The sequence below is a fragment of the Scyliorhinus torazame genome, chromosome 18 (assembly GCF_047496885.1).
Source record: "Scyliorhinus torazame isolate Kashiwa2021f chromosome 18, sScyTor2.1, whole genome shotgun sequence".
In the NCBI taxonomy this organism is placed as follows: Eukaryota; Metazoa; Chordata; class Chondrichthyes; order Carcharhiniformes; family Scyliorhinidae; genus Scyliorhinus; species Scyliorhinus torazame.
This window is the reverse complement of record NC_092724.1, coordinates 68,774,088-68,801,622: the sequence shown is the minus strand read 5'-3', so window position 1 is coordinate 68,801,622 and position 27,535 is coordinate 68,774,088. Positions and strand designations below refer to the sequence as shown.

The window sequence follows — 27,535 nt, the reverse complement described above, 5'->3', positions numbered from 1 at the left end:
TCCAACTGGAGGAAGCCATACAGGTCCCCATGCCAGGCCGCCACCCCCGGTGGCGATGTTGACCACCATTCCCGTAAAATTTTACACCGGGCAATCAGAGAGGCGAAGGCCACCACATCGGCCTTCCTCCATTAGCTCCAGCATTTCTGATGCCCCAAAAAGCGCCACCATAAAGTGCGGCCTGCCCTCTTCCCCCCACAATCTTTGCTAATGTCACAAACACTCCTGCACAGTATCTCTCCAACTTCTCACACTCCCATATGTGCTTGGTTTGCTGGCCCCCGCCCACACTTCTCACACTCGTCTGCCACCTCCTGATAGAGCCCACTGATCCTCGCCTGAGTCATGTCTACCCTGTACACCACCTTAAACTGTATCAAAGCCGAATTCGGCCTGTACAGCGCCTCACTCCACACTCCCCAACCTATCCACCTCCTGTACATACCATCCGTCTCCCCTGGCTTGAATCCATGGTTCTCGCACAACGGTGTTAACACCGACAACCCCTCCATCCTAAAATGTCTCCTCAGCTGGTTCCATACCTTTATCGTGGACTATATAACCGGGCTATCAGTATATCTCCTCGGTGCCAGCGATAGTGCCGTCGTCATCATCGCCTACAGGACTCTTCCTCCATTCCAACCTATTCTAACCCCTCTCCTTCCCACCACTGCCTCACTTTCTCCACATTCGCTGCCCAGCAGTAGTGCAGCAGATTCGGTAAAGCCAACCCCCCCCTTTCTGCCTCTGTAGAAGAGCCCTCTTTACCCTTGGCACCTTCCCTGCCCATATAAACCCCAAGATCACAGCATTCAGCTTCTGGGAAATGACCTTCGTAATAAAGATCAGGAGTGTCTGGAATACGAATAGGAACCTTGGCAGGACGTTCATTTTCACCACTTGGACCCTTCTCATCTGTGTCAGGTGCAGCATATCCCACGTCTTAAAGCCTTCCTTTATCTCCTCCACCAACTTTGTTCAGTTCCATTTGTGCAATGTCACTCACTCCCCCGTCACCTGGATCCCGAGATACCTAAACCTATCGCTGGCCACCCTAAATGGCAACATCCCTAAATTAGCTCCACGCCCCGCCTCGTTCACCGGGAACACCTCGCTTTTTACAACAGTTCAATTTATAACCCGAGAAAGCCCCGAACCTCTCTATTAGGCCCATTATTCTCCCAATACTCCCAGCGGGTCCGACGCATTTAACAGCAGATCGTCCACATACTGCAACACCCGATGCTCCCTACTCCCCGTTATAATCCCCTGCCACTCTCCCTGAGGGCCATCGTCATGGGCTCTATCGCTAGCGCAAACAACTGCAGCGACAGCGGGCACCCAGCTCAGTTCCCCTATGCAACCCGAACCTCCATGAACACATCTTGTTGGTCCGTACACTCTCCACCAGAGCCACATACAGCAGACACACCCATTCCACAAACTTCGGCCCAAACCCAAACCTTCCCAGAACCTCGAACAGGTACCGCCACTCCACCCGGTCAAAAGCCTTCTCCACATCCATAGACACCAATACCTCTAGTTTGCTCGACGGGGTCACGATCACATTCAATAGCCGCCTTATATTACTCGAGAGTTGCCTACCCTTCACGAAGCCTGTTTTATCCTCTGCAACCACCCCCGGAAGCATCCTTCAATCCTCCCCACCACTAACTTAGCCAACATTTTCACATCTCTGTTCAACAGTGATATGGGCCTGTGTCACCCACACTCCAGCGGGTCCTTACCTTTCTTTGGAATTAGCATAATCGTAACCTGTGTCATTGTCTCCGGCGGCTCCCTCTTCTCCAGCGCCTCGCTAAACACCCCAAGTAAATGTGGTGCCAACTCCGCCATAAACTCCTTATAAAACTCTGCTAGGTAACCGTCCTTTCCAGGGCCTTCCACGACTTCATCCCTCAAATGCTTTCCATCACCTCTCTCAACCCGAATGGCTCCTCTAGCACCTGCCTTCTCTCCTCATCCAGCTGTGGGAATTCCAACCCATCCAAAAACCGCCCCATATCCCTGTCCTCACCCCCATCGGATCGGCCCTATACAATTTCTCAGAATATTCCCTGAATGCCTCATTTATCCTCCCCGGTTCCAACACGACCTCCCCGTTCCCTGTCCGTACTCTCAGAGTTTCTCTGGGCGCGGCCTGCCTCTGTAGCTGATGGGCTAGCAAGAGGCTCGCCTTCTCTCCATATTCATGGCACCTCACTCGCCCTCCATATAGCTGCCCAACAGACCTTCCTGTCATCAGCCTATCGAACTTCCCCTGTAACATATTTCTCTTCGCCAATCGCTCCACAATGGGGTTCCTCGAATATTCCCTGTCCACCTCGACTATCTCATTCAATAACCATCCATACTCCTCTCTCCTCTTCCCATCTCTGTGCGCTTGAACGAGATAATCCCACCGAACCACCGCCTTCAATGCCTCCCAGAATGTGGCTGCTGATATCTCCCCATTTTGGTTCAGCTCCACATAGTCCTTAATCACCAATTGCACCTTATCGCAGACCCCCCCTGTCCGCTAACAGCCCTGAGACAAGCCTCCATCCCGGCCTTTGTTCCTGCCTCAAGCTAACACGAGCCTCCAGCCAATGCGGCGGATGGTCTGAAATTACAATTCCTGCATATTCCAAACCCGCCACCCTCACCGACACCTCACCACAAAACAATTGATTCTGGAGTATACTTTGTACACGTGTGAGAAGCAGGAGTACTCCCTCTCCCTATTTCAACGTTCACTACCCTTGTGGGCAGCGAGTTCCTGGTCAGTACCATATTTTTCTTTATTCTTTCACTGGATGTGGGCATCGCTGGCTATGCCAGTATTTATTGTCCGTCCAGAATTGCGCTTACTGCACAAATAAGTTCTTCCTCGTGTTCCTCCTGCACCTCTTGCCCCAAATCTTAAATCTATGTTTTGTAGTCCTTATACAATCTATGTCACAATCTTGTACTCCTCTATAAAATCCCCATTTCTCCAAGAAGAACAACCCCAACCTTTCCAACCTAACCTTATAGCTTGACCCCCCCGCTCCCCACCCCACCCCAAACATGGAACCATTCTAGTAAATCGTATCTGCAGTCTCTCAAGGGCCTTCACATCTTGCCAAACTGTGGTGACCAGAACTGGACACCGTACTCTAGTTGGGCCCTAACCAGATTCATCATATGTTCAGAATAACTTTCCTGCTTTTGTTCTCAGTGCCTCTATTTATGAAGCCCAAGATCCGATATGCTTTGCGAACCTCTTAAAATATCCTGATACCTTCTATGATTAATGCACATGTATTCCCTGGGTCCTTCTGTTCTTGCACAATCTTTAGAATTGAGCCATTAAGTTTATATTGTCTTTCTGCGTCCTATCTGACGAAATGCATCACCTCACACTTCTTGTAGTGAATTCCATCAGCCACTTATCAGCCCATTCTACTAACCTATCTGTGTCCTGTTGCAGTCAATTTGCATCATCCTCACTCTTTGCCATTCCTCCAATTGGAATATTGCTCTGTATTCCAAGACCCAAGTCACTTATATGTCGAAAATAGCATTGGCCCTTGGGAATGCAACTGCCTGCCATCTTTCATTCTGATAAGCCACCTATGTACCACAACTCGCTGCTTTCAGTCCTTAAGGGACTTTTTATCCAGTTGCACACTGGTCTTCCTATTTTATAAACCTCAATTGTATTAATCAGTCTTTTTTGTGGTATCTTGTCAAACATTTTATTAAAATCCATTTAGTCAACCCACTGCATTCCTTCATCAATCTTCTCTGTTACTTCATTAAAAAATTCAATTAGATTAGTCAAGCATGATCTGTCTTTTACAAATCTGTGCTGGCTCTCCTTAATTAACTCAAACCTCTCCATGCGTCTGTTAATTTTTCTTTTTCCTGACTAAGGATTCCAAAACCTTACTGGTGTGTAGTTGCTGGGATTGTCCTTGCACCATTGCTTGAATAAGGGTGTCACATATGCTACTTTCCAATCTTCTGGCATCTCTTGCATATCTAGGGAAGATTGAAATATTAATGTAATCTCCTACACTGTCTCTACACACCTTCCTTTAACAGCCTGGGATGCACGCCATCCAAAAGGTGACTTATTTACCTTGAGCACAGTCAACCTTTCTCGTACCTCCAATTCAATTTTTGAACTATCCATTACCTCGACTGTCTCTGCTTCCATCAATATTCTGTTAGATTCCTCCTCCTTAATAAATGCTGACTTGCCCTGCACCTCGAAGTAGTTATCATCCTCTTTGTACCTATTAAGACCCACTGCACCTTTTACTACCTGCTTACTATTTACATGCTGATAGAAGATTTTTGAATTCCTTTTTATGTTGACGGCCATTCTATTATCATACTCTGTCTTTGCCAGTCTTATTTTCCTCTTCACCTCACTTCTCAACCCATTGCATTTGACTCGCCTGACATGCATCATGCACCCTCCCTTTTTTGTTTCATAACCCCTTGTCACCCAAGGAGCCTTGTTTTTGACTCTTACTTTTTGCCCTTTTTGTAATGTACCTAGCCTGTACCTGAAGCATATCTTCCTTAAACATCAATTGTAATCCATTACAGATTTTCCTGTTGGTCTCTATTTCCAGTTTACCCTCGCTGAATCCTTTCTCATTGAATTGAAATTAGCTCTCTTCCAATTTAGAACTTCTACATTAAATTGTTCTTTGCTATTCTCCATTATTAATCTAAAACCTGTGCTGCAATGATCACTCTTACCCAAATGCTCCCCCATAGACACTTGACCCACCTCATTTTCTAGCAAGGCCTCCTTTCTAGTTGGACAGAGAACTGGTCGAGGACATTCTCCGTAACACAGTTCATAAATTCCTCCCCCTACTTACCCTTTATTCTAAAATTATCCCAATCAATATTTGGGTAATTAAAGTCCCCAAGTATCACCATTGCACTCCTGCAATTTTCTTACAGATTTGATCTTCTACCCCTCTCACTATTTGGAAGCCAAGTAACTTCTCCACTCTAACCAGACTGACTGTCTTTTCCCTCTCAAGGAGATCCTCTCTTTCCAATACTACAGTGTCTAACTACTCATTACCACCACCCACCTCCTTTTTTCCTTTTCCATCTTTTCTGAATATTTTATATGCTTGTATGTTAAGCAATCCGCTCTCACCATTTTAAGCCACGTTTCTGCTGTTGCCATTACATCATATTCCTTACTGTCTGTGCTTGTAGCTCACCACGTTTTATGTGTTTACATACACTCATTGTTATCCTGCCTTTGCATTTCTTGTAGTCATTGTTAGCCTGCTCCTATCTAATATGGTACTATTTCCTGCTTTGGTACTATCCAACACACTCCCTGTCTGCATCTTATTCTACTTTTCTACTCCTATATACTGGGTCATGATAGCATGCAATATAAAAACAAGTTATTCTTATTTTCCTTGAGGGTAATTTTAACTTTGGTGTAAAATGGATGGTGCAAAAATGGTCAACCATTATGAACCATTAACTTTGATGGAAATGGAGGCCAATTCACTATCATTCATTTTGCACCATTGCCCAAAGATGTTCTGATTTGCAAATGAGTGCAGAATACAGTTGCCAGGACTAATCTGATTGTGCCAAGTCAAAGCATACAACCAGCTAACAAGATGGGCTGATCCTTTGTGTTCAGTAAATGCAGTTGAGGGATAAATATTGATTGGGATTCCAAGGAGTCGCCTCCACCCCCCACCCCCCCCCCCCCCCCAATCAAAGTAATGTCATAAGACCTTGGTACTTTTCCAGCTTAAAAGTCCCATGCAAAAGACAGCACCACTGATGATGCAGCCTTCCCTCAGTACCTTTTTTTCGTAACCGCCTAGATGATGTGCAGCAGCCCCCGGTTGGTACATGAACGCTCAATGTTGTGGCTCAGGTGAGTGCCACATCTGACACGTGTGTGGAAATGCTCTTCAGTGTGCCCCTAAGGTTTGGTACATAATTCATATTCATTCCTGGATTTTTCTAACCATCTGAAATGTGACAGAATTCAACCAATGGTAACTGATTCCAATGGTGAACTGGATGATATAGCAAAATGAAAAGCTACTCAAAAGTGAGGAATGCCATTAAATGTAATTATATGTCTGTAGTAAATGATGGAACAGAATGTTCTTGCTGATATTGAAGTATATGTTCCTGATAAGTGGAAAATCTTATTCCTGCAACAAAATTGTTTCTGTTTCTAGTCAAAGGATTATATTTTGGCAAAATTCCCCTTCTGCTGTCTTGGGTAAATGTTAAGCTTTGGTGTGGTACTAAGTCATGTAGACCAGAAAGGGTCTCTAATTTGGTCTTACGAGCCATCAAAAGTTTCATCCTCCCTGCGTTATTTAACCTCCAGAGAATTGACAGACAACTCCATGTACTTGGGCTGGTTAAAGGGAAGAGCCAGTTGGGTTCCCACTCTTGATTGGATGCCGAATGAAATCCAGTTTGGGGTGGGTGTCTGATGAAGATAATATCAAGCCCAGCTCTGTTTGCTGGTTTCTTCTTGAGGTACCATGGTCCTTGGGAAAGAAAGAGGGTGCAAAGAGAGTTTCACCAGAGATACTTGTCGTGATCTGTACATCTGTACATACATCTGCACATCCACCAGGGACTGCAGACAGATGTAACAGCCACAGCATCACTAGAGGGCATCAGAGACGAGTATAAAGGGTCCAGCCCAAGGTAGGATCCGCCTCTTTCAGAAGCACAGGGCTAGGGAGCAGCAGCAGCAGACAGAAACAGCTCCGCATAGGCAGCTTACCTTAGCTTCACTGGTCATACCTCTTGACTGTATTACATCTAGTTAAGCTCTGGAAACAGAACAAACCTACTGAATAAAGTATTTGTGTTAACTGGAAGTCTACAATCTTTATTCAGACTTGGAGAATAATATATGATACCAGGAGTGATTTCAGAAAGCTAGCTAGACATCAGCAAGAGAAGAAAAACTTAAACCGGATATTTGAGTGTGGAAGACATCGCAGCAAATGGATCCTCGACGACTAACTGATTCAATGGAACTTGTTGGAACTCCATGGCGGCTGGAAACAACCGGTAATTTAAGTTATAACTGGAAAATGTTTGAACAGATGTTCCAAATATTTATCACAACTAATGATTTAAGCCATGCCTCTGATACAACGAAAATAGCCCTACTTCGCTCAACAGGAGGACATGGAGCTAGAGAAATCTATAATTGCTTTAATTACTTAGAAGATGAAGACAAATCCAAAGTAGAAATCGTACTCAAAAAATTTCCTAAATGCTGTAACAGTCAGGCTGGGGAGATGCTGGAAAGATATAACTCTTGTCAGAGAAACGGAGGGCCCATCTTTGATTTTATTACAAATCTCAAGTTAATACCACAAGGCTGTGATTATGCTGATTTCAAAGACGCTGTGATAATGCATCAATTAATTTCTGGACTATCTGATAAAAATTTGAAGGAAGAACTATTACAAAATAAGCATCTAACTCTAGAAATCGCTATACAAAATGCCTTTCTTATGAACAAAAACAAAATCAATACTGTCAGTCTTTACAAACACAGAATCAGTGTCTAGAAAAGAAAATCGGAAAAAACGGCGCCAAAACTTACCACGAGGCAGAGACAGGATTGAAGGAAGTTCTGAGCAGCAGCCATCTTGAGGAAGGAGCCGCACATGCGCAGTTGTGCCAAGAGTGCATAGTAAAGGAAACTCGAATTGCGCATGCGCAATCGAGTCTGACACATGACGTCACTAGCGTCATGACGTCAGATGACCAGGACCACGCCCACTTAAAAGGGAAATGAACAAAAATAAATTTAAAGCTGCAACACCCAATTTTCTTGCCTCAAAAGACAGAACCATGCCCGAACTTACACCAGCAGTTAAAAATAACTTTCACAACACCCTGGAACAAGCGGTTTGCACCGCCCTAGAAGATGATATGGTCCTTGTAGACTACGACTCAGACAAAGATTTCATCTTGGGAGATGGCTACCCCAGTACCAAATCCGAACCGCAACTAGAGGTGTTGTACCGTGAAGACCCCGACGATGAGTTCTTCGGAATGGGGAATCCTCAGCCCAGCATATATGACATCCCGACTCGTGAGTGCAGGATTATGCTGTGGCCTGAAGCCAAGAAACAGAGAGTGGTCCACGCACCACGAAGGGTCCCAGCCTCCACACAAGAAGATGATTTGTTCATTGAACATGAAGAGAACGATCACAACGCCGAAACAAAAAGTGATGATTTGTCTATCGAACAATATGCACAATACTGCTCAGACATGGCTGAGTTATTCGGAGATCCTGATCACAGCATCAGCAACACGGTTGAAAAGCTCATGGTAGATGAATCCCAACACCATGATGCCATGGCAGATTGTCGATACATTGGATGACAACAATACCCAAGATGAAGACGACGCCACACGGAGAGCACAGAATGACTCCGTTGAGAGAGCACAGATCGACTCTACAGCGAGAACACTGCACAACTCCACAAAGAGAGTGATGACAGACGCCACAGAGAGAGCGATGACAAATTCCACAGAACGCGATGAAGGGCTCCACAGCGCGATGAAGGACTCCACAGAGAGCGATGAAGAACTCCACAAAGAGAGTGACGCAAGCCTCCACAGATAGCTCGGTGACAGACTCAAAAATGGAAGCAAGCAAACACTCCATAGCGAACGCCATGCATGTACAAGACCATGAAGACCTATCAAGCTTATTTGAGCCACCAGAAGAAGACACTGAATATCTACCCACTGTATGTGAGACAAGTGATGAAGAAATCACAATTCCCATACAGGATGTGCAGGATCACAGCGAGACTGACATATCTCAGCTCGTCTGCACAGAAGCACTCCATAATCAGAGGACGGCCACCAATGAGTCCAGAGAGACCACGTCAATAGAAATCGTGAAGATTGTGACTCCAGAAAAGGAGCACAAAGAGATCACAGATAATTCAAGTGACCCTGAAATGACTCCAAAAGAGGAGCACCTAGAAATCAATGATGATTCAAGTGAACTAGAAATGACTCTAGAAGAGTACCAAGTAAGCAAAGAAGAGGAATCTAATCCACCACAAATGACTGATGTCACCAACATCAATGCAACATCAGATCATTCTCACAATTCTCAAGAAGAAAAGCTCAATGTAGCAGAGACCACAAAGGGCACGGACACCAATAACTGACAATGACTCAAATCATCCACATGGCACACTCATTGAGCGCAACAAGAACAACAAAAACCTCAAGAAGCACATCAGAAACAAGAACAACAACAGCAACAACAAAAGCACCATGCAGCGCAACAAGAACGACAAAAGCAACAAGACGTATTCCAGAAACAACAAGCACGACAAGAAAAAGAGCAAGAATAAAAGCGAGAACAATGAACACAGAATCAACAAGCGCGACAAAAAGAACAACAAGAACGCCAACGAAAACAACAGACAGAAACGACACAAACAACAACAATGAAACAACGACCTGTACAACATGGTACAACTCTGCCCTTGAAGGACAATGCCACAGCACACTGCGAAACAATGACGAGACTGCAAACATGCCATGGCATGATGAAGAATCGCACAAATTCACATCTGCTCCAGAACATACCAGCAAAACAGCTTTCACGAACGATGACATACAGAATCAAAAGCACAAACACAGCAAAAAGTCGAGGTCAGACAACGGTGCGACACAGAATCGCTACCCGCAATCAAATGGAACAGGAGAAAAAGGTGTCCGCATCATCAAACGGCTCATCAGCAAAGCAGCCGAGAAACGTTCTGACATCAATCTAGCTCTGTTATCGTACCGAGCAACCCCATTGAGCTCAGGACTGTCGCCAGCGCAAATGCTCTTCGGCAGAGACATCCGGACACCCTACCGGCAAAGCAATTCCGAGACCCCGGCAACACACCGGTTCTCGACGACATGCGGGCACTATGCTCCAAACAAAAACTATACTACGATCAACATGCGATCCCACTCAAGCCACTGACAATAGGTTACACCATCAGAATCAGGGACCCAGGAGGCGGATGGTCTGAGTCAGCCAGGGTGATCAGGCAGGAGGCAAATCGTCTACGGGAGTACTTTTTCGCCGTAACCGCCGGGATCTATTAGAGATTCGACCTACACCGGCAGTGTTTCCCACACTGGACTTGACCGAGTCCATTTGTCCACAGGACGTTCCTCGCCACACAACGCCAGACAGTACTCTTGATGACATCAAACCATCATCCCTACTACCACCGTTAAGACGCTCCAGCAGAAGCCGTAAGGCACCCGACAGGCTAGATTTGTGACGACACTTCAACACACGCACAAGACGAATGTGGACATTTCTCAAGATGGACTCACAACACAGTTAATTGTTTCCGTATTACTTTTATCATTTTCACAGTGTGCAGATTTGTATATTCTCACCACTTGTTATGTATAGTTTTCTTGGGGCCAGTCTAGAAAACATGTCCAATAAAAGGGGTGGGGGGATGTAGTGATCTGTACATCTGTACGTACATCTGCACATACACCACATCACTAGAGGACATCAGAGACTGGTATAAAGGGTCCAGCCCAAGGTAGGATCCGCCTTTTTCTGAAGCACAGGGCTAGAGAGCAGCAGCAGCAGACAGAGACAGCTCAGTATAGGCAACTTACCTTAGCTTCACTGGTCATATCTCTTGACTGTATTCCATCTAGTTAAGCTCTGGAAACAGAACAAACCCACTGAATAAAGTATTTGTGTTAACTGGAAGTCTACAATCTTTATTCAGATTTAGAGAATAATATACTGACAGAATCTGGACTGTATTGTTCGCTTTGTGATAAATAGCATGAAATGGTGGAATATTTAACATTAACTTCTCTCTTTTTGTTCTTTTTACAGTGTTATGCAATCCATCAGGGCAGGAAAGTGACCCTCCAGCTCAAGCCCCTGTGCCAGCTCCAATTCCAGCCCCAGTTCCACCTCCTGCCTCCACAACTGTGCCAGCCCCAGCCCCTGCTCCAACTCTAACTCAACCACTCACACCTCCGGCTTCTGGCCAGCCACAGTTGGAGGAGCTGATTCAGCAGAGCCTGTGGAATCTGCAACAGCAGGAGCAGCACCTCCTCATGCAAAGACAGGTCAGTAACTATACCTGGCAGCAATCAATTGATGGGGTCCAAGTTCCTTAATCCTGGCATACTATAAATCCACTTACGCATTTGGCAGTGATCCAGTTAGCATCTTCAGTTTTAACCTAGCCACTGAATACTCATGTCTTAAACAATCTCATCTTGAATTAACTAATTGGAATATTTAAAATTAAAACTGATTTAATAGGATAGATAAAGAGAATCTATTTCCATCAATAGGAAGAATTCAGGTTGAGGGTAGTGAAAATCCAGGATTCTCTTACCCCAAAGAGGCTGCATATTCTGGTTGTTCAATGCAATTTTCAACACTGAAACAAATGTATTTTATTAAGGTGGGGTATCGAGGGATTTGCAGCAGCAACACGTGTGTGTGATGGCCAGGGCCCCCAGAGCACTGCTCATACTTATCCCCTACGTCTGCAAAAAAAACACTCAGTCGGACCCTGGTCAAATGCACACTATGCACCACGTTGAATTGTTTCAGGCTGAGCTGAGCGCACAAAGAGGTAGAGTTGACTATATAGTGCCTCACTCCACTCCCAATCCTTAAATTCCTGGCACAATTCCTCCTCCCGTTTTCTTTTAATTTTGTCCAACAGGACCTGATCCATCAGCCAACTGTGCCAGCCCCGGCCCCTGCCCCAACTCTAACTCAACCACCCACACCTCCGGCTTCTGGCCAGCCACAGTTGGAGGAGCTGATTCAGCAGAGCCTGTGGAATCTGCAACAGCAGGAGCAGCACCTCCTCATGCAAAGACAGGTCAGTAACCCCTCTCTCCCCTACACTTGCTACGGAAAGAGCGATGGGGGGGGCGGGGAATGCATAGGGAAGAGATGAATCTCCTTCCGTACCTGCTAATATTGAAATTGGTTAGCTCTTGAGGGCTTACTCCTCTCCAGCCATTCCTCAAATCTCAGGAACTTACCATCAACAAACAGATCCCCGAACCTTTCAAACCCCGATGGACGAATCCAAAACTGCCAGCACAAAACTGTGGTTCCCACTGATTGGGACCAACAAAGAGAAGTACGGCACAGGAACAGGCCCTTCAGCCCTCCAAGCCTGCGCCGACCATACTGCCCATCTAAACTAAAATCTTCTACACTTCCAGGGTCCGTATCCCTCTATTCCCATCCTATTCATGTATTTGTCAAGATGCCCCTTAAACGTCACTATCGTCCCTCCTTCCACCACCTCCCCCGGCAGCGAGTTTGAGGCACCCACTACCCTCTGTGTAAAAAAACTTGCCTCATACATCTCTAAACCTTGCCCCTCGCACCTTAAACCTATGCCCCCAAGTAATTGACCCCTCTACCCTGAGAAAAAGTCTCTGACTATCCACTCTGTCTATGCCCCTCATCATTTTGTAGACCTCTATCAGGTCGCCCCTCAACCTCCGTCGTTCCAGTGAGAACAAACCGAGTTTATTCAACTGCTCCTCATAGCTAATGTCCTCCATACCAGGCAACATCCTGGTAAATCTCGTCTGCACCCTCTCTAAAGCCTCCACATCCTTCTGGTAGTGTGGGGACCAGAATTGAACACTATACTCCAAGTGTGGCCTAACTAAGGTTCTATAAAGCTGCAACATGACTTGCCAATTTTTATACTCAATGCTCCAGCCAATGAAGGCAAGCATGCCATATGCCTTCTTGACTACCTTCTCCATCTGTGTTGCCCCTTTAAGTGACCTGTGGACCTGTACACCAAGATCTCTCTGACTGTCAATACTCTTGAGGGTTCTACCATTCACTGTATATTCCCTACCTGTACTAGACCTTCCAAAATGCATTACCTCATATTTGTCCGGATTAAACTCCATCTGCCATCTCTCCGCCCAAGTCTCCAAACGATCCAAGCCCTGCTGTATCCTCTGACAGTCCTCATCGCTATCCGCAATTCCACCAACCTTTGTGTCGTCCGCAAACTTACTAATCAGACCAGTTACATTGACATAGCACCCAGTTTGAAGTGTCTTCTAAATTCTCCCCATATTTTCAAGGTGGCCACCATAATAATCTATATTAGTGTCAAAAGTAGGCTTACATTAACTCTGCAATTAAGCCACTGAGAAAATCCCCTAGTCACTACACTCCGGCGCCTGTTCGAGTACACTGAGGGAGAATTCAGAATGTCCAATTTGCTGAACAAACACGTCTTTCGGGACTTGTAGGAGGAAACAGGAGTACCCGGAGGAAACCCACGGAGACACGGGGAAAACGTGCAGACTCCGCACAGACAGTGACCCAAGCCGAGAATCGAACCCTGGCCCCTGGCGCTGTGAAGCAACAGTGCTTCACACTGTGCTACTGTGCCGCCCACTGGATTGGCAGTCCATTTCATTGGGGAAAACAGAAGGGGAGTCGTAACCAATGCCCTCAAGCTGGTACAGTCATTCCTCTCCATCCGCCATACATGGACTCCATTCCTCTATGCCACCCCGCACCTTTTCAATATTCGCCGCCCAATAATAATATAATAGGTTGGGTAATGCAAGACCCCATGTTTGTCTATTCCTTTGTTTAAAAAAAAAACCCTATGGATCCACGGGGTCCTACCTGCCCAAAAAAAAGACTAGATCCATCTTATTAACTCCTGATTTTTTAAAAAAAGGCTTTGAAAGAAAAAACTGGAAGGCATTGAAACAAAATCAGAAATCTTGGGAGGATATTAATTTTAATCGATTTGATCTTTCCAGCCAAAGTCAGCAGGAGGCTATCCCATCTTTTCAGGTCCTCCTTCACCACTCTAACCAGTTTCTGTAATGAGGCCCAGCCGTGGGCCACCTGGACTCCCAGATAACAAAAGTTGGACCTGGCCTGGCGAAGATCGGCTTCCCTTCCTGGGAGATTCACCGGAAAACATTCGGTTTTATCCAGTTTCAATCTGCACTCCAAAAGGGAACCTAAACTCTCAAGCAGTTTCATTAATTCCTCTGCACTGGAGAGAGGGTCGTCACATACAGTAATAGGTTGTCTGCATATAAGGACACCCTATGCTCCCTTCTCCCTCCAACTATTCCCCTCCACTTTGTGGATGACCTCAGTGCAATAGCCAGAGGCTCAATAGCCAGGGCAAACAGTAAAGGAGACAATGGACATCGCTGTCTCGTGCCTCTTTCCAGTCGGAAGTATTTCGAGTTTAAAACATTTGTATGGACATTGGCAGAGGGGGCTCTGTACAAAAGCCGGATCCAGGATATAAACCTAGGTCCAAAGCCAAACATGCCCAAGATCTCAAATAAATAGCTCCATTCCACCTTATTGAAGGCTTTCTCTGCATCCAGAGAAATAATCACCTTTTCAGGGGATGGAGAGGGGGGCCAGAATCATGTTGAGCAGCCTCTGGACATTGGCCAACAGTTGTCTCCCCTTAAAAATCCTGTCTGTTCTTCTGAAATTATCCCCGGGAGGCAGGACTTCAGGCGCCTCGCTAGCAACTTTGCATCAGCATTCAACAAAGAGATGGGGCGGTATGACCCAAATTCCATCGGATCTTTATCCTTCTTCAATGTCAAGGAGATTGTCGTCTGCACCAAAGAGGTCAACAATGTCCTTCGAGGCAGAGATTCCCGAACATCTCAAGCAGCACTGGGGTCAGCAACCTGGCAAACCTTTTGTAAAATTCATTCGGGAACCCGTCTGGTCCCAGCGCCTTCCCCGACTGCATCAATCCCATACCCTCCTTAATCTCATCTAGGAGAATCAGAGGAGCTTTCAATTCCACCCTCTCCTCCTGCTCCACTACTGGGAAGGTCAGACCGTCTAAAAACTCTGACATTAAATACTCATCTTCTGGGTCTTCCGACTCGTACATGTTCCAATAGAATGCTTTGAACACCCCATTAACCTTAATTGGGGTGGAGACCTGCCTACCACCCCCATTCCTGACTTGCATAATTTCCCGAGAGGCCGCCTGCCGTCTCAGCTGATGTGCCTGCAGGTGACTAGCCTTCTCTCCATGTTCATAGAGAGTCCCCTGCGAACGTCACCGCCCTGTCTGTGGATAGAAACCCAAACTCCACCTGTAGCTTCTTCCTGCTAGCCAGCAATTCTGGTGTCTGATTGATTATTGATGGTCCACTTCTAAGGTGGCATCCGCTAACCTCTACCTCTCTGCCCTTTTGCTTATGTGCTTTAAAGGAGATAATCTCCCCTCTTAACGACCACCTTCAGCGCTTCTCATCATGTCGAAGGAGAAATATCATCCTAGTAAAGCTCAAATTTTCCTCTGTGATAGAGAAGATCCTCTCACAAAAGCCTTTATCCACCAACAGCGAAGTATCAAACCTCCAAAGGAGACGCTGACCCGAACCAACCATCATGTCTACATAGGTCACTCCGCTACATGCTGCACTGGAAGTCCAACAACCTTCATTTATGTAACACCGTTGACATAGTAAAGCATCCCAAGGTGCTTCTCAGGAATGTAACAAACAAAAAAAAAAAAGCAGAATCAGTAGTTAGCAGAATAGATTTAAGAGGTTCGTGTTCCTTTGTGTCACTCCAGTCCTCCTGGGCTCAGCCCATGGTTTAAGAGGAAATTACAAGGTCGGGAGTAAGTTGTATTTGTCAAGGATTGCTGTATGTTACAGAAAAAACAGAGAAATGTAGGGAGGGTGGTGAAATGCAGATCAGCATCTGAAATGGGAAGAAAATCAACAGCTTGAGATGTGACCGCTCTTCAGAACCGATACTGAATGTGCTTTTCTGTAATTTTCTCATTGCTTAGTTCTTTCTCCTATTGAATTAAACTTTTTTGTTTTTTATTCAGGAACAGATAACTGCAGCAATTGCCTTGGCAATGGAGCAGCAAATTCAGAAGCTCCTGTCAGAGACACAGCTGGACATGACCGAGTTTGACAGTCTCCTACAGCCCATTATTGACAGCTGTACCAAAGATGCCATCTCCGTATGGTCCCTCTTTTATTATCTTGTTCTGAACTTTCGTCTTCATACTGGCACTGCATAAAACCATGATTGATTTTGGCTCTGGGTTGTAGAAGATGAAAATTCCCACTCTGCCTAATCTTTCATTTTTAGCTACCGAAGCTTATTAAAGCATTCGGGTCAACAAAATGTGTGATGCAAAGAAGGAGACAGGTGTAATACTGCTTGGGTCATAGCTCAAGGTGTCACTGAAACAAACAGCTCTAAAAGACTTGATTCCTTATTTATGTTGAGTTTTCTGACATCAATAAAGGCAGCAGTAGGGTGGCTGGAATTAGGTTCGACATCCCGAGTCAAGAGGTGAAGCTAAAATTCCACTTCACTAACCAGTGATGCCTGGAATGTGTTTGCACATATGGACATTTGAGTATGGGCACAGTCAGAGTTGGCAGTGACAGTGGTCAGATATCATAGGTACATTCAATCTGGTCTTTCACGTGGTGAACAGTTACCGTGCCAGATTTACTGGAGGGAGGTTTCATTCCCATGGAGCTATAGAAAATACAGCACAGAACAGGCCCTTCGGCCCACGATGTTGTGCCGAACCTTTGTCCTAGATTAATCATAGATTATCATTGAATTTACAATGCAGAAGGAGGCCATTCGGCCCTTTGAGTCTGCACCAGCTCTTGGAAAGAGCACCCTACCCAAACTCAACACCTCCACCCAACACCAAGGGCAATTTGGACATTAAGGGCAATTTATCATTGGCCAATTCACCTAACCCGCACATCTTTGGACTGTGAGAGGAAACCGGAGCACCCGGAGGAAACCCACGCAGACACGGGGAGGACGTGCAGACTCCGCACAGACAATGACCCAAGCCGGAATCGAACCTGGGACCATGGATCTGTGAAGCAATTGTGCTATCCACAATGCTACCGTGCTGCCCTTAAGAACAAATAAATCTACACTATATCATTTTCCCGTAATCCATGTACCTATCCAACAGCTGCTTGAAGGTCCCTAATGTTTCCGACTCAACTACTTCCACAGGCAGTGCATTCCATGCCCCCACTACTCTCTGGGTAAAGAACCTACCTCTGATATCCCTCCTATATCTTCCACCTTTCACCTTAAATTTATGTCCCCTTGTAATGGTGTGTTCCACCTGGGGAAAAAGTCTCTGACTGTCTACTCTATCTATTCCCCTGATCATCTTATAAACCTCTATCAAGTCGCCCCTCATCCTTCTCCGCTCTAATGAGAAAAGGCCTAGCACCCTCAACCTTTCCTCGTAAGACCTACTCTCCATTCCAGGCAACATCCTGGTAAATCTTCTTTGCACCTTTTCCAGAGCTTCCACATCCTTCCTAAAATGAGGCGACCAGAACTGTACACAGTACTCCAAATGTGGCCTTACCAAAGTTTTGTACAGCTGCATCATCACCTCACGGCTCTTAAATTCAATCCCTCTGTTAATGAACGCGAGCGCACCATAGGCCTTCTTCACAGCTCTATCCACTTGAGTGGCAACTTTCAAAGATGTATGAACATAGACCCCAAGGTCTCTCTGCTCCTCCACAATGCCAAGAACTCTACCGTTAACCCTGTATTCCGCATTCATATTTGTCCTTCCAAAATGGACAACCTCACACTTTTCAGGGTTAAACTCCATCTGCCACTTCTCAGCCCAGCTCTGCATCCTATCTATGTCTCTTTGCAGCCGACAACAGCCCTCCTTACTATCCACAACTCCACCAATCTTCGTATCGTCTGCAAATTTACTGACCCACCCTTCAACTCCCTCATCCAAGTCATTAATGAAAATCACAAACAGCAGAGGACCCAGAACTGATCCCTGCGGTACACCACTGGTAACTGGGATCCAGGCTGAATATTTGCCATCCACCACCACTCTCTGACTTCTATCGGTTAGCCAGTTCGTTATCCAACTGGCCAAATTTCCCACTATCCCATGCCTCCTTACTTTGTGCAGAAGCCTACCATGGGGAACTTTATCAAATGCCTTACTAAAATCCATGTACACTACATCCACTGCTTTACCTTCATCCACATGCTTGGTCACCTCCTCAAAGAATTCAATAAGATTTGTAAGGCAAGACCTACCCCTCACAAATCCGTGCTGACTATCCCTAATCAAGCAGTGTCTTTCCAGATGCTCAGAAATCCTATCCTTCAGTACCCTTTCCATTACTTTGCCTACCACCGAAGTAAGACTAACTGGCCTGTAATTCCCAGGGTTATCCCTAGTTCCTTTTTTGAACAGGGGCACGACATTCGCCACTCTCCAATCCCCTGGTACCACCCCTGTTGACAGTGAGGACGAAAAGATAATTGCCAACGGCTCTGCAATTTCATCTCTTGCTTCCCATAGAATCCTTGGATATATCCCGTCAGGCCCGGGGGACTTGTCTATCCTCAAGTTTTTCAAAATGCCCAACACATCTTCCTTCCTAACAAGTATTTCCTCGAGCTTACCAATCTGTTTCACACTGTCCTCTCCAACAATATCGCCCCTCTCATTTGTAAATACAGAAGAAAAGTACTCATTCAAGACCTCTCCTATCTCTTCAGACTCAATACACAATCTCCCGCTACTGTCCTTGATCGGACCTACCCTCGCTCTAGTCATTCTCATATTTCTCACATATGTGTAAAAGGCCTTGGGGTTTTCCTTGATCCTACCCGCCAAAGATTGTTCATGCCCTCTCTTAGCTCTCCTAATCCCTTTCTTCAGTTCCCTCCTGGCTATCTTGTATCCCTCCAATGCCCTGTCTGAACCTTGTTTCCTCAGCCTTACATAAGTCACCTTTTTCCTCTTAACAAGACATTCAACCTCTCTTGTCAACCATGGTTCCCTCACTCGACCATCTCTTCCCTGCCTGACAGGGACATACATATCAAGGACACGTAGCACCTGTTCCTTGAACAAGTTCCACATTTCACTTGTGTCCTTCCCTGCCAGCCTATGTTCCCAACTTATGCACTTCAATTCTTGTCTGACAACATCGTATTTACCCTTCCCCCAATTGTAAACCTTGCCCTGTTGCACGTACCTATCCCTCTCCATTACTAAAGTGAAAGTCACAGAATTGTGGTCACTATCTCCAAAATGCTCCCCCACTAACAAATCTATCACTTGCCCTGGTTCATTACCCAGTACTAAATCCAATATTGCCCGTCCTCTGGTTGGACAATCTACATACTGTGTTAGAAAAGCTTCCTGGACACACTATGTTCCAATTCGTGATGCCACCGTCAAGAACAGGTAGAAATTGAGAGTATAATGAAAAATAAAAACATGTTGCTACTATTTTGGTAGCCATGGTTATCTGGTTTTTGTGTGTAAGCAATGTATCAATAAGTAGTTCCAGTTTAGCAATGTTCTGCCACCGTGGAAGTACCTAAAAGGCAGCAAACTACATACTGTAGTAGAGGGAGGCAGTATAATTAGGGGGATAAGAACTGTTCTGTCCAGCCTCGAACATCAGTCTGAAGGCTGTATTGCCTCCCTGGTTCCAGGGTTAAGCACATCCCCTTCAGGTGAAAGGGGAGGGATCCAGTTTTCATGATCCATGTGGATACCAACATTATAAATAAGACTAAAATAGGTACTGTTAAGGGATTATAAACACTTGGGGCCGCTAAATTAAGAAGAAGAACTTGCTATCTGAGCCACAAGCAAATTGATATAGGATAAATCAGATCTTGGGCGGCACAGTGGCGCAGTGGTTAGCACTGCTGCCTACGGTGCTGAGGACCCGGGTTCGATCCCAGCCCTGGGTTACTGTCTGTGTGGAATTTGCACACTTTCCCCGTGTCTGCGTGGACCTCACCCCCATAACCCAAAGATGTGTAGGTTAGGTGGATTGGCCACGGTAAATTGCCCCTTAATTGGAAAAAAAATAATTGGGGGCTCTAAATTTAAATTAAAAAAAAAAAAGGATAAATCAGGGGCGGGATTCTCCCCTACCCGGCGGGGCGGGGGGTTCCTACGTAATGGAGTGGCGGGAACCACTCCGGCGTCGGGCCGCCCCTAAAGGTGCGGAAGTCTCCGCACCTTTAGGGGCCAAGCCCTCACCTTGAGGGGCTAGGCCCGCGCCGGAGTGGTTTGCGCTCCGCCGGCTGGCGGGAAAGGCCTTTGGCGCCACGCAAGCCGGGGCCGAAAGTTCTTCGCCGGGCGATGCATGCGCAGGAGCGTCAGCGGCTGCTGACGTCATCCCCGCGCATGCGCAGGGAAGGGGGTCTCTTCCGCCTCTGCCATAGTGAAGACCATGGCGAAGGCGGAATCAGTGGGCCCCGATCGCGGGCCAGGCCACCGTGGGGGCACCCCCCCCCCCCATGGAGCCTGCCCGTGCCGCCTTGTCCCGCCGTTCAAAAAGTGGTTCAATCCACGCAGGCGGGACAGACATTCCAGCAGCGGGACTTCGGCCCATCGCGGGCCGGAGAATCGGCGGGGGTGGGCCCACCGACCAGCGCATGCGATTCCCGCCCCCGCCGAATCTCTGGTGGCGGAGAATTCGGGACACGGCAGGGGCAGGATTCACGCCAGCCCCCGGCGATTCTCCGACCCGGCGTGGGGTCGGAGAATCCCGCCCCAGATCTGAGAGTTGAATGCATGGCTGAAAGATTGGTGGGGGAGATATGGGATTCCACTGGCACCAATACTGTGGAAAGAACAAACTGTTACATTGGGACAGGCTTCACTTGAGCTGTACTAGGACCAATGTCCTGGTTAACTGAACAACTAGAACTGGAGAGAGGGCTTTAGAAGGGGGGAGGATTCAGTTGGGGGATGATTTAGAAGATTAACAAGAAAGGAGAACGAAATAGTGCAGGGTTGTGACAATGGTAATGATTACAGGAGGTTGCAGGAAGGGACTGAACATAGAAACATGAATGCACAGATGTGGTATATTTGGATTTCCAAAAGGTTTTGATATTGTGCCATTTTACCACCCGAGATAAGAGCTCATGGTGTGGTGGATAATATGGCTAGCCAACAGGAATCCGAGTCAGGAAAAATGGGTAATTTTCAAGTTGGCAAACTGACTAGTGGGGTGACACCAAAATCAGTGCTGGGGCCTCCACTGTTTGCAATCTACATTAATAGCTTGGATGAAGGGTCAAGAGTGTATTGCAGCCAAAGTTACCAACAATACAATGATGAGTGGGAAAACAAGTTGTGAGGAGGAAACAATGTTTTTGCAAAGGGATATAGATAGGTTGAGTTAGCATAATTTGGCAGATGGAGAATTATGTGTGACAGTTCCTTCTGTCTACCTTGGGAAGAAGAATAAGAAAGTATACTATTTAACTTTTTTTTTTAATTCATTTACGGGATGTGGGGATCGCTGGTTAGGCCAGCATTTCACCCTTCCCTAGTTGCCCTTCAGAAGGTGGTGTTGAGTTGCCTTTTTGAATCGCTGCATTCCTTGAAGTGTAGGTACACCTAATATGCGTTAAGGGAGGGAGTTCCAGGATGTTGCCCCAGCGACAGTGAAGGAATGGCGATATATTTCCAAGTCAGGGTGGTGAGTGACTTGGAGGGGGACCTCCAGGTGGTGGGATTCCTAGGTATCTGTTGCTCTTGTCCTTCTAAATGGTAGTGGCCATGGGTTTGGAAGGTGCTGTCTGAGGAACCTTGGTAAGTTACTGCAGTGTATCTTGTAGATGGTACACATGGCTACCACTATTCGTCAGTAGTGGAGGGTTTGAATGTTTGTGGAAGGGGGAACAATCAAGCTTTGTCCTGGATGGTTATCATAGAATTTACAGTGCAGAAGGAGGCTAATTGGTCCATCGAGTCTGCACCGGCTCTTGGTAAGAGCACCCTACCCAAGGTCCACACCTCCACCCTATTCCCATAACCCAGTAACCCCACCCAACACTAAGGGAAATTTTGGACACTAAGGGCAATTTAGCATGGCCAATCCACCTAACCTGCACATCTTTGGACTGTGGGAGGAAACCGGAGCACCCGGAGAAAACCCACGCAGACACGGGGAGGATGTGCAGACTCCGCACAGACAGTGACCCAAGCCGGGAATCGAACCTGGGACCCTGGAGCTGTGAAGCAATTGTGCTAACCGCAATGCTACCGTGCTGCCCCTAATGGTGTTGAGCTTCTTGAGTGTTGTTCGAGCTGCACTCATCCAGGCAAGTGGTGAGTATTCCATTGAAGATGGTGGACAGGTTTTGGGGGGGTCAGGAGGTGATTTACTTGCCGTAGGATTCCTAGCCTTTGACCTACCCTGATAGCCACAGTATTAATGTGGCTAGTCCAGTTCAATTTCTGATCAATGGTAACCCCCAGGATGTTGATTGTGGGGGATTCAGCGAAGGTAATGCCGTTGAATGTCAAGGGGTGGTGGTTAGATCCTCTCTTGTAATGACCTGGCACTTGTGTGGCGCGAATGTAACTTGCCACTTGTCAGCCCAAGCCTGATACTGTCCAGGTCTTGCTGTACTTGGACATGGACTGCTTTGTTATCTGAGGAGTCACGAATGGTGCTGAACATTGTGCAGTCATCTGCAAACATCCCCACTTTTGACCACCTGATGGAAGAGAGGTCATTGATGAAGCTGCTAACGATGGTTCGGCCTAGGACACTACCCTAAGGAACTCATGCAGTGATGTCCTGGAGCTGAGATGATTGACCTCCAACCGCCAGAACCATCTTGCTTTGTGCCAGATATGACTCCAACCAGCAGAGAGTTTTCCCCTAAGTGCCGCTTGATAGCACTTTTGATGACTCCTTCCATCACTGATGATGGAGTGTAGACTGATAGGACGGTAATTGGCTGCGTTGCATTTGTCCTGTTTTGTGTACTGGGTACACATGGGCAATTTTCCACATTGTTGGGTAGATGTCAGTGTTGTTGCTGTACTGGAACAGATTGGCTCGGGGGTGAGGCAAGTTCTGGAGCTATTTCAGTACTATTGCCGGGATATTGTCCGAACCTTTGCAGTAGAGATTACAAGATTATTGTGGTACAGACAAATCTGGATGAATCACAAAACGTTAGCATTCAGGTACGCAAGTAATAGGAAGGCTGATGTATTTTAGTACAAGAATTTGGAGGGAAATGTTGATCCAACTGTACAGAGCCCACACCTAATAGACTACATATGGTTTAGGCCTCCTTGTTTAAGGAGAGATGTACTTATACACCACATTTATCCCTGGGATGAAGGGGTTGTTTTTTATAAGGAAAGGTTGAGCAGTTTGGACCTTTACTCGGGAGTTCAGCAGAACGAGAGGTGATCTTATTGAAGTACAACGTTCCGAGGCATAGATGCTGAGAGGATTCTTCATTTTGTGGGGCAGATAGAACTGCAGGCATCATTTCAGAATAAGGGGTTTCCTAGAAAGTCAGAGATGCAGAGGAATTTCTTAAGGTTATTAATCGTTTGAATTCTCTACCCCAGGGAGCAATAGAGTCTGAGGGATTGAACATATTCAGGGAAGAGTTAAATAGATTTCTGATCTACAAAGAAGTTGAGGGTTCTGACAACCCGGCAAGAAAGAGAGGTTGAGGCCATAATCAGATCAGTCCTGTTATAATAAAATCTGGAAGCTGGCCACAAGAGTTGAATAACCTACTCCTGCTCCTAAGTTTTTTTTATGTTCTTTTAAAAAATCTTTTTATTCTCTTTTTTTTTTCCTCTTCTCCCCCCCCCCCCCATTTTCAACATTTTCATCAATAAACAACCAAAGAAAAATCAAAAACAGTAACAATTCCCCACACACAAGCCGCCCCCCGCTCAATATACAGACCAAAATCATCCATCCGTACTTTCCAAGTAAACAAAAACCATAAATTAACAATCCGTAAACAGTGTAACCAAAGACAACAATACTGCCAACTCCCCCCCCCCCCCCCCCCCCCCCCCCCCCGTTCAATGGCAACCAACCAACCAACCCCCCCAAGCCATGTCACAGGATGGAGAAGCTAACCTCCACCCCAACAGGACCTGCCTCTGTGCAATCAGCGAGGCGAAGGTTAACAACTTCTGCCCCGCACCCACCTGCCCGAGCCTGTCCGACCCCCCTAAAATGGCTTCTAGGGGCCCTGGGGGGGGGGGGGGGGGGGAGACACACGGTTATAACTCTGTGCCCTGCCCACTGGGCTTGGCCCGCCCGTCTCGTTGTTCCATCGAGCACCTCCCAGAATCCTCCCATCCACTTACTCTTGAAAACGGCTCACCCAGTATCTGAACCCTCCCCCAACTTTTCACACTTCCTAAGTTCATCAAAACCTGTTCTACCAGGCTCTGATAGCCAGAGCCCCTCCCCCCACCACACTCCCGTTCACTGGCCAGCTTGAACTAGCCAGTGTGGAGGCCCCTGCCCAGGCCTCACTCTCCTCCATTCCCCTCCACCCACCCGGTCCCAGGAAAACAAAGAAATCCCCTTAAACACACACAACCCCAGTGTAAGGACACAAACCCCAAAGAATCATCATTGCAAAAGAAAATCCCAACTCTTACCTTGTCCAGATAGGCAACGTCAACTCATTTAGCACATATAACAAAATGCAGTGAAAAATAGAGCTATATGCACTCCTCCACACCCCCTACCCTCAGTCCAAGACCAATCCTCAGTCCATTTCTCACTTCTGCCCCAGCCCTTCTGCCTTTACAAACACCTCCGCCACTTCCACCGTCTCAAAATAAAAGTCTTTGGAGTTGTAGGTCACCCTCAACTTAGCTGGGTACACTATGCCGAACCACTCCCTGCTCTTATACAGTGCCGTCTTCACTCGGCCGAAGGCCGCCCACCTCCTCGCCAACTCCACAGTAAAGTCCTGGTATATACGTATACCAACTCCAGCCCAATGCACCTCCCACTTCTGCTTTGCCCAACACAAGACCTTCTCCTTCAAGCGGTACCTACGGAAACAAATAATCACTGCTCTTGGCTCATTCGCCTTTGGTTTACGCCTCCACACCCTATGAGCCCGATCCAGTTCATACCACGAGGGATCGTCCCCGTTCCCCAACAGCTCCGCCAGCACCTTGGCAAAATACTCGGTCGGCCTCAGGCCATCCACCACTTCCATCACGATCCTCATATTTTGCCTCCTAGATCTGTTTTCCAGGTCCCCCACTTTGGCTCGCAGACCCTTGTTGGCCTCCACCACCCTCTGCAGCTCCTCACCCATCGAGGTGAGTTGATCACTGTGTTGCGACAAGGCCTCTTCCACTCCCTTCAGTTTCTCATCCTGCTCCTGCACCTCGGCCGATGCCCTTGATACCGCCGCCCTCACCAGGGCAATCGCCTCCTCCATCAGCATCTTCAACACTGCCATCGTCTCCTGGGTTGCCCCTGGGTCGGGCATTAAATTTTAAAACAATCAAGCCTTGAGCAGGAGCCATCCAATGTGCAACCTCCTCCTACATGCTGCCAACAGAAGTCTACAAGTTTTTATGTTCTTATGTGCTGTAGTGAAATTCTGCTCTAATTTTAGAAAGTGTAAGATCTGAATATATTGCCACAGAGTTGAGACAGCTTGTAATCGCCAAACCTATCCATTGATATATAAATTGGTACCAAAAGAAATAATTTGATTCAATGTTTAATTCATTTAAATTGGCTTCTTGATTGTCAGCGGGTGTGCCTGTGACTCTTGCGCACTTACCGACTGAAATATCGTACATGTGCGTGATGTGGTTGGGATGCGTGCTCGACATCTCTTGCAATTTCACGCACTTCCTGTTCGGGTGCACGCCTGAACTTTGTATGTAAAACTCTGGCCTTAACTTAGTTATATAACTCAAAAGTGCTCTCTAGTCAGAACAAATGGGAGGAAATGTAAAATTTTCTAGTTAGCCTTTTTGCACAGTATAGGTGGATATGTTCTGCAAATGTCATGCACAACATTGTCCTTTACCAGAATTGTAGTTACAACATTGAATGTTTCAGCATCGCATACACTCTTCGTTGAGAGGGTATTGACGGTGAACTACTGATGCTTAATTGACTTGTGAGGAGTTGGCCCAAGTCCAGTAGTACTCACCAGCAATATCTCATTATCTATTTTGTTTTGATGTGTATGACCTATTCATACAAGTGCAGTACTCTGTACGCGTGATAACCTGAAGCTTGTGCTCATTCTGCATGGGAGCTTCAGCTTGCTGTATGGAAAGGGAATATTGATCACCCCCCATGCAGCCGTTAGCTTATTTTCACCTGTAGTACCGTATTTCAAACGTCATGTGAAGGTTAAATTGGGTTGTTTGAATCAACTTTGGAATGTCTGTGCCCTAATGCTTTGGTAGTCTGACCACGACATACCTGTTCTTTTAGCACTTTAACAGTCACAACTACCCCTGAACTGTAGTTATAGTCATGTAGCTCAACTCCAACATTCTCTTCCCAATAAGTTGGTAACCTCTACCTTTCCATTTTAAAAAAAAGTCAACATTTAAGGTTAAGAAAAAAAGAAAAAAGATGTTAATGATCACTTTTTAACTATTTGTTTAATGCGTGATACTGAAGATGACACTTAGTTGCTTGTCTTATCACAGTTCGCAAAAGTGACGAAACTCTCCATGATCTCCTGACATTTTCTCCATTCTTCCTTAGGCCGGTAAGAACTGGATGTTTAACAATGCAAAAACCCCACAGCACTGTGAGCTAATGTCTGGCCACCTGAGAAACCGCATCACAGCTGAAGGAGCCCATTTCGAACTGCGCCTTCATCTGATCTACCTGATAAATGATGTGCTGCATCACTGGTTAGTATCTGATTATTAGATCTATAGCGAATCAGATCAAAGATAGAAAATCCTAAGCATATTATAGAAGATATCCAAAGCTCTTGTGTGTGGTGACAGATATATTGGGTTGGGAGGAAATCCAGCCTGTATTTGGATTTGAGCAGGAATTTGGATGTAGTACTCTGATTTATCCCCGTTCTGCAGAATCCCTTATTGTTTCTCAGTAATGTAAGTGTTCATCATGGATTCACTGTAATGGAAATGTGGTGAGGCTGCATGTGGCATCTCCAATATGCTGTGTCATGGAGTGGAGGCACATGGATATATCCTACATGATGAGTTGTGAATCCCAGCTGTACCATCCTAGCAGAGACCAAACCAAGATCAGACACACTTCCTTGAGGTTGCAGAGGAGGAAAATTGCAGGTCAACTCACCCTGGATAACCTTCCAGCACTTCCTTATGACCACTTACATAGAATGGTGCAAACACAGATCTAGTGCTTAAGGCAAGTATGTGAATGGTACAAGGAAGGGCTAAAAGGTGAAAAATTGGGGTCAAATTCTATGTTTTACCATTGCTATCAACTGTCCACATTACTAGTGTGATGCAGTTTTTTCAACACCCAGATGTCAATCTGTGTATGCCAAACATCTGAGTCTGTTAGCCAGTTCTATATATAAGACAGCTCGTGATATATAATGTCT

The 27,535-nt window shown here is 46.2% G+C and overlaps 1 protein-coding gene across 2 annotated transcripts in view; it reads left to right on the top strand.

Moving 5' to 3' along the window:
- cherp (calcium homeostasis endoplasmic reticulum protein) overlaps positions 1-27,535 on the top strand; it is a 162,853-nt gene that overhangs the window by 55,191 nt on the left and 80,127 nt on the right. For both annotated transcript variants that reach the window (XM_072482850.1, XM_072482849.1), the window contains exons 3-6: positions 10,937-11,175; positions 11,787-11,948; positions 15,963-16,100; positions 26,695-26,846. In XM_072482850.1, the coding sequence (XP_072338951.1) occupies positions 10,937-11,175; positions 11,787-11,948; positions 15,963-16,100; positions 26,695-26,846 (691 nt within the window). The remainder of the gene's footprint in view (positions 1-10,936; positions 11,176-11,786; positions 11,949-15,962; positions 16,101-26,694; positions 26,847-27,535) is intronic.